At 35.7% G+C, this 7,500-nt stretch overlaps 2 protein-coding genes across 6 annotated transcripts in view; one reads left to right on the top strand and one right to left on the bottom strand.

The window, feature by feature from the left end:
• Nucleotides 1-7,500, bottom strand: part of LOC107694476 (transcription factor Dp-1-like) — a 23,148-nt gene that overhangs the window by 14,671 nt on the left and 977 nt on the right. The window contains exon 1 of one of the 3 annotated variants that reach the window (XM_016494175.1): nt 1-94. This exon is cut by the window's left edge and continues 76 nt beyond it. The exons of 1 other annotated variant lie outside the window; for it this stretch is intronic. The gene's annotated coding sequence lies outside the window, so the exon portion shown is untranslated. Of the gene's footprint in view, nt 95-7,500 lie in introns of those variants that run through there. One more of the 3 variants, XM_016494178.1, reaches the window with a different exon arrangement.
• The window catches only part of LOC107694477 (DCN1-like protein 2), a 9,703-nt gene continuing 5,978 nt past the window's right edge, over nt 3,776-7,500 (top strand). The window contains exons 1-2 of one of the 3 annotated variants that reach the window (XM_016494180.1): nt 3,776-3,820; nt 6,399-6,615. In XM_016494180.1, coding sequence (XP_016349666.1) covers nt 3,818-3,820; nt 6,399-6,615 — 220 coding nt within the window. In that variant the 5' untranslated portion in view covers nt 3,776-3,817. Of the gene's footprint in view, nt 3,821-4,316; nt 4,379-6,398; nt 6,616-7,500 lie in introns of those variants that run through there. The other 2 variants (XM_016494179.1, XM_016494181.1) reach the window with 2 other exon arrangements.

Here is a 7,500-nt window from a genome sequence, read left to right as displayed (position 1 = left end):
GCCAGAATCGGAACGTCTGCGCGAGCCGCCTCAGCTGCTTCACACAGCAGTCAAACTGAGCTTGGCGGTGTCCCGTGAGGACGCGCGCTGATTGGATACGCGTGGCGTGACGTCAGCGCGCATTGACAACTCCGCACGTAACGCATCGAAATCCCCTGAACTTGTTTTTTTTTTAAATAATGCCAAAATACTTCATAACAAGTTCAAAATAGTGCTGTCAAACGATTAATCGCTTCCAAAATAAAAGTTTTTGTTTACATAATATATACGTATGTGTACTGTGTTTGTTTATTACGTATATATAAATACACAAACATGCAGTTTATATTTTGAAAATATTTACATGTATATTCATTTATATTATATATAAATATATTTAATATATAAACATAACATATTTTTCTTAAATATATACATGCATGTGTGTGTCTTTATATATACAAAATAAATATACACACGCATATATATTATGTAAACAAAAACTTTTATTTTGGATGCGATTAATCGCGATTAATCGTTTGACGGCACTAGTTCAAAACTATACAATATCAAGAACAATTGAGGACAAAATATCTCAAAAATAATACAAAGAAGAAAGTAAGCTAAATAATGTCCTCAACGATTAAACCCCTTCTACTGAGATAGAACTGTTATATATAGAAATAGGATTAAAGCTTTGCTCTTCTTTCAAATGAGTTTTTATGCCACTATGAATGGCATTAAATACAGCGTTATATTCTTTTAACGAAGCCCCAAAGTTACATTTTCTGGAATATAACTGACCATTGTCATCTATCAACTGATTAACAAAGTATATGTTATTTAAATACCATCTCTCCAAAAATAATGATTCATTCCGAAAACAATATTCTGGTTATTCCAAATAAAACAACAGTGAGATGGAAAATTATGTTTGTAAACTCAATGGGTAATTTACCAAGTGAGAAAGGGCACTGTAACAAAGATTCAAGTTTTAGTTTGTCACTGAAACACTGTTATTGTTTTATCATCTCATCATAGTGTGTTTGTTGCTTGTGACCATGCACATGTGTAAATAATTCTCAAAAATCTCATATCTTTCAATGCACTCACCTAACAAACAAAGAAAACACACAACAACTCAAGTGAAGTTTGTCATTTTATTTCTGATCCTGACTGAGAATCAACAGTCCAGAGAAGTGATTCAGAGCATTCCGGATATGTCTGTGATTTATTTAACTTATCGTCCCACTGAAGAACTTGCACCTTGTGCTGAGCGCTCAGCTTCAGGAGAATCATGAAGGAACACGGTCTGTGAATCATCTTCAGTCAACTCCTATAGCTTCTCCTCTGACAGACAGAGCCCTCTGCTTTACTTCAAACAGGTGCATACATGCATCAAGACACATACTACACAAATAAATAACGTTTGGTCAGATATAACACATTATAACAGACATGATGACATGTTATAAAAGCCAGAGTCTTCCTTTCGTATATTAATGCTCTGCCCGTCAATATGATGCATTAATGTGAGACGCCTCATTCTGGACTGGAGTAATGCTGCTGAAAATTCAGCGCTGCATCACAGAAATAAATTATATTTTAAAATATATTAAAACAGAAACCAATATTAGAAATTGAAATAATATATCACAATATTACAGTTTTTTCTGTACAGCTTTGACGAGCACAAGAGACTCCATAAAAAAAACTTAAAAATCCTACTGATCCCAAACTTTTGAACGGCAGAGTATATTATTAGATTTTTGCCAGCTGAACAAATGCATAACAGCTAAACTAAATGCTGAAACTAAAACTAAAAACTAAACGTTTTTTGAGATCAGACATCTCATTTACATTTTTAATAAAATATTGAATCCATATTCTAAATGCAATATGACAGAGACACAGTAGCATCAGAGACACAGTCGATGACGTGCTGTTGATGTTTAAGAATCATTTCACTAAATAACCGACTAACGTCAGCTGACTTCGCGTGACTATAAACGCGTTACTGAAAGTATAAGGCGGATATACATACCGTCGTTAACGTTGCACGGCAGATTATTCCTGCTTCAAGTAACGTCGTTACATTTATAAAAGACATTCTGCAAGATAATATCAGCGCTAATGCAGAGACAGAGAGCGAGAGAGTAGGCTACTAGCTCATAACTGGTAAGTGCGGTGCTTTAAGTTAACCGGCAGAACTCGAGTGACGCCACGCACTGCGAGCGAGCGCCGACCTCAGGCGGCTCTGAAGCGGCTCTGAAGCGGCTAAACTCTCGCTGCATCCGCCGGAGCTCCGGTAGCACTCATTCTCCATTAAACTCACCGAGAATTCGCGGCAGGTCGCACGGATCGGTGGCTGCTCGTTTTTCAGCTGTTTTTATGTTTATCATAACATATCTGGGGCATTGTGGGATTTGTAGTTTTCATTCTGCGCCTGGAAGAAGTGACGAAATAGTGAATAGAATTAGGCTATGTGTATATAATATCACAATCCTATTTTTTTTTCAAATGGCAAGATATGAATTAAGAATTCCGAGATATAAATGCTGAATTAGCCTTTTTTTTTTTTTATCTGAATTAGCCGGAAATTACGTCAGCGCCAGGTAAAGTTAGTTTCGTTACAGGTCTGCGTCTATTATATTAGTATGCCCTTTTCTCAAATAATTTTTCTTATCTTTTCTGTTTTGTCTGTTTTCCAAGTTGTTGCTATATAATCTACAAAAGAAATAACATTTTATTTGTTTGTAACTTACTCAGACCGCTGACTCGTCGAGATAATACGCTCAACATTGCACAGGATGGTTTCTATTTTCCAATAAAAAGTCGCTTTTTATTTGATCTCCGGTACATTTGAGTGTATTATCTCAATTTACCATATCGTGATAAATTACTTAAAAATGACAACATTTATGACAATGTTTATTGCGAGTATCTTGCAGTTCTGAGAAAAAAAAGAAAAGTAAGAATTGTGAGATATAAACTCGAAATGGAGAGAAAAAAGTCAGAATTCCTTGGTGGAAACAAAAAAACAACTGCGACATTCAAATGCAGAATTCCGAGATACAAACTCAGAATCTGTGACAAAAATGTCGTGCAGTTAACTTTTTAGTTTTTTATTCCTTGCTGAGAAAAAAAACACTAAAAATATCAGAATTTATATTTCACAATTCAGACTTTTTTCTTAGCATTGTAAGTTTATTTCATGCAAGTCCAAATGGTGAGATATGAACTTAGGGAATTGCAAGAAAAAAGCACGAACTGTGAGATAAAAAGTCGCAATTACCTTTTTTATGTCTTTATTGCATGGCGGAAATGAAAGATATAATTGAAAGATTATAAAAAGACACTTTGTCTCACAATTCTGACTTTTTTCTGTCCATTTCAGACTATAAAAAAAGATTATAAACAGATAAGATTATAAAAAATAAAAAAAATAAAAAAAAATTATATTGCGAGTCGCGACACTTGAACGCGAACTGAAAGATACTCACAATTCAGCATTTATATCTCAGAATTCTTAATTTATATCTTGCCATTTAAAAAAAAAAAATCAGGATTGTGATATATTATAGACTATGCATTCCATAGAATATGACTATAAATATGTGAAACTTATAGGTTGAGCTGTTTGATTTGGCCATATAATTACTTATAGCAGTCTTTTTTGTAATTACAAATAATTAAGTAATTAATTACGACTTACTAATATATCCATGCCGTATTATAAGTTCTGTAAGGTGTAAAAACTACAATTCCCAGCATCCCCCTGAGTGATTTCCGCGCATGCGCAGAGGGAGATCCGCCGGATCCGAAGCAGCGCATAAAGATGGTAGGTGAGCGAACAGGAGGTGTGCAGGGGGCAGTAGTGTTTATCTGAAATGCCCCCGGGGCAGTTAATGACTGCAGAAAGACGCTTGAGTCGCGCTGTTTTCCGAGCGTCTCAGTTTATAATGGAAACGGAGAGTCAGACGAGGCTGTTTGAATCAAAGCAGTTCCTCCACTGATACTGAGCTCTTTAACCCTTCAGAAAAACAATACATGTACTATAGTAATACCACGTAAATATCATGAGGATATACGAACGTGGTAATCAATACTATGATATATTTTAGAATACCATGGTATTACCAGCTGATACCTTCACTGTACCATGAAATATGTGAAACTTATAGGTTGAGCTGTTTGATTTGGCCATATAATTACTTATAGCAGTCTTTTTTGTAATTACAAATAATTAAGTAATTAATTACGACTTACTAATATATCCATGCCGTATTATAAGTTCTGTAAGGTGTAAAAACTACAATTCCCAGCATCCCCCTGAGTGATTTCCGCGCATGCGCAGAGGGAGATCCGCCGGATCCGAAGCAGCGCATAAAGATGGTAGGTGAGCGAACAGGAGGTGTGCAGGGGGCAGTAGTGTTTATCTGAAATGCCCCCGGGGCAGTTAATGACTGCAGAAAGACGCTTGAGTCGCGCTGTTTTCCGAGCGTCTCAGTTTATAATGGAAACGGAGAGTCAGACGAGGCTGTTTGAATCAAAGCAGTTCCTCCACTGATACTGAGCTCTTTAACCCTTCAGAAAAACAATACATGTACTATAGTAATACCACGTAAATATCATGAGGATATACGAACGTGGTAATCAATACTATGATATATTTTAGAATACCATGGTATTACCAGCTGATACCTTCACTGTACCATGGTATTTGTATTTATTTGTAGAGCACTTTTCAGGTTAACTTACACAGTAACTCCAAAGTGCTGTACATCACAAAAATTAAGGTAATATAAAAAAATAAGATAATTAAAACAAATGAAGTCACTAGTTGAAAGAAATTATTTTAATTTAGCTATTGCCCTCAGATAAAAAAAAAAACAATTCCGAACTACTACTACGTTTTTATTTGTTTATCGAATTTGAACAGGGAATCAAAAATGACTCCCAAATTATTTACTCTGTCCTGTAGATAACAAGCCCAAGGGCCTAGTATGTCACTTTCAGCCTGGTTAAAAACTGAGCGACCAAAAATCCTAATTTCTGTTTTGCGTTCATTCAACTGAACAAGATTGTCAGCCAACCAGTCTTTCACTTCATCCAGACACCTGTGGAGTGTTGCATAGGAAACATTACAGTTAGGTCTTAAAGGCAAATAGATCTGCGTGTCATCTGCGTATAGATGATAAGAAATACCATCTTTTTAAAAAATCCTTCCCAATGGGAGCATATATAATGAGAACAAAACAGGGCCCAAAATGGCCCCTTGAGGGACCTCACTGGTAAGATGCGCGGGACATGAGAAACAATTACCAACCTTCACTGTAAAAGATCTTTGTTCTAAATAAGATGCAAACCATGTATAAACTGTTCCTTGTCCTGTTCCTTCCAGACTGAAGATATTATTCTTGGTATAACTACTATAGCCTATTTTATGATAAAGGTTTGATTTAACGTTCAAATCAGGCTCTTCGTATACCAGTATGTTGTAATTTTTTAAAACATTTTCTAATGTTTGAATAATCATAATTTCATATGTCAGTTTACCCAATTAAACAAAGTTTTCCTTTAAAAAATACACACTGTTCTACACATATTATTACTATGGTAAACTGTGTTAACCATTGTCGTAAAAAAATAATTAAACAGATAAATTATGAAACTTTTTAAAGATCTAATGTGAATGTAATCAGCTGATTTTACTGTAGTAACTGGTATTCTGGCATAAATATAATGGTTATTATTATAGTAAAAGTTTGTACGGGTAGAAAAATTGTCTGCTTATATAAAAAATGTAATTGCGAGTTTTTATCTCACAATTTTGACTTTTTCTCACAGTTCTGAGAGAAAATTGTAAGAAATAAACTCAGAATTATACATTTTTTCCCCTCGCAATTTCGAGTTTACGCAATTCTGACTTTTTTTCTCTGAATTCTGAGTTTACATCTCATAATTCACTTTTTTGTTTCCAACACAGAATAAAAAATTCCAAAAAAAACATAGTTGCGAATTTTTCTCTCGCAATTCTGACTTTTTCTCACAGTTCTGAGAGAAAATTGTAAAGAAATAAACTCAGAATTATGATTTCCCCCCCCTTGCAATTCCTATGTAATTCTGACATCATAATTCAGTTTTTTGTTTCCACCACAGAATAAAAAATTAAAGGTAATTGCACCTTTTTATCTCACAATTCTTTTTCTCACAATTGCAAGTTTATATCTTGCAATTCTGAGTTAACAAAATTGTAACAAATAAACTTCCACACAAAGGTGACCGTCGTGTCGTGTTGAAATTCCACACACTGGTGACAGACTTGACTAACTACCCGTGTTTACTGTAACTAACGGTTAACAGCAGGGCAGACGGGTTACTGACGCTGTTGTTGTTGTTCTCTTCTCTTCCTCCAGCATAAACTGAAGTCGTCTCAGAAGGAGAAGATCCGTCAGTTCTCGTCCTTCACGCGGGCTGCAGAGAGAACCGCTCTGTACTGTCTGACCCACAATGACTGGAGACTAGAGATGGTTAGCGATAACTACTTCCAGAACCCTGAGCTCCACCGCAGAGACTCCATGAAAACAGCAGTGGACCGCAAGAAGCTGGATCAGCTGTACAACCGCTATAAAGGTGAGCGGCCGCGAGCAGAGGCGGACAGTACAGTAACTAAGTACATTTACTTGATTACTGTACTTAAGTGCACTTTTTGAGTATCTATTATTTTAGTATTATTTTTTCTAGAAACTTATGACTTTAACTTAACTACATTTAAAAGACAAATACTGTACTTTTCACTCGTCGTTAAAAGTCGTTACAATGTAGCAGCTTTGAAAGTCAGAGTGTGATTTTTTTTCTCCTCTAAAACAGGACAATTTTTTTCGGACAGTCTATCAGTAATCACTAATGTAGGGTTATGTGAAGTGATTTCCCAGCATTTTTAAACACTGACCAGTTGCAAGAAGTTAATATTGTGGTATGTATTAGACACAATATTGTCTGATTTTGCTAAATTGTGTAAACGAAAATATTAGCTATGAAGCCACAGAAGAACTGTTGTGCGTCTCCTAACAAAGCACAATACTGTAGGTGTTTGATTTGAAGCAGCACTGCACAGACTGCTCTGTGTATGACATCAAAGCACCGCAAGAGCGATTAAAGAGCATTTTTGACATTTTTAATGTCAATTTTTTTTGTCTACCATGCTGCTTTTGTGTGGGGGGAAAGGGGTATAAATATATATTTTTTTTTTTCATAGGTTTTTAACATTCTAAAAGCTCTTTACTCAGTGTATTCTGTAGCGTAATGCATTGTAAGATGCTTCAGAGGCATAAGGTATTGCAAGTACTACATACAACAATAATAAAACAGTGTGTTTACATAAAAACGCACTTGAGTGTACTTTGTCCGCCTCTGGCCGCGAGTGAGTGTGTGTGTGTGTGTGAGAGAGTGAGCGAGTGTGTGTGTGTGTGTGCGTGTGTGTGAGTGAGTGAGTGAGTGTGTGTGTGCGTGTGAGTG

This window comes from Sinocyclocheilus anshuiensis, unplaced genomic scaffold (genome assembly GCF_001515605.1).
Source record: "Sinocyclocheilus anshuiensis isolate Anshui unplaced genomic scaffold, SAMN03320099.WGS_v1.1 scaffold2585, whole genome shotgun sequence".
Taxonomy (NCBI): Eukaryota; Metazoa; Chordata; class Actinopteri; order Cypriniformes; family Cyprinidae; genus Sinocyclocheilus; species Sinocyclocheilus anshuiensis.
This window is presented reverse-complemented; position numbering and strand designations above follow the sequence as displayed.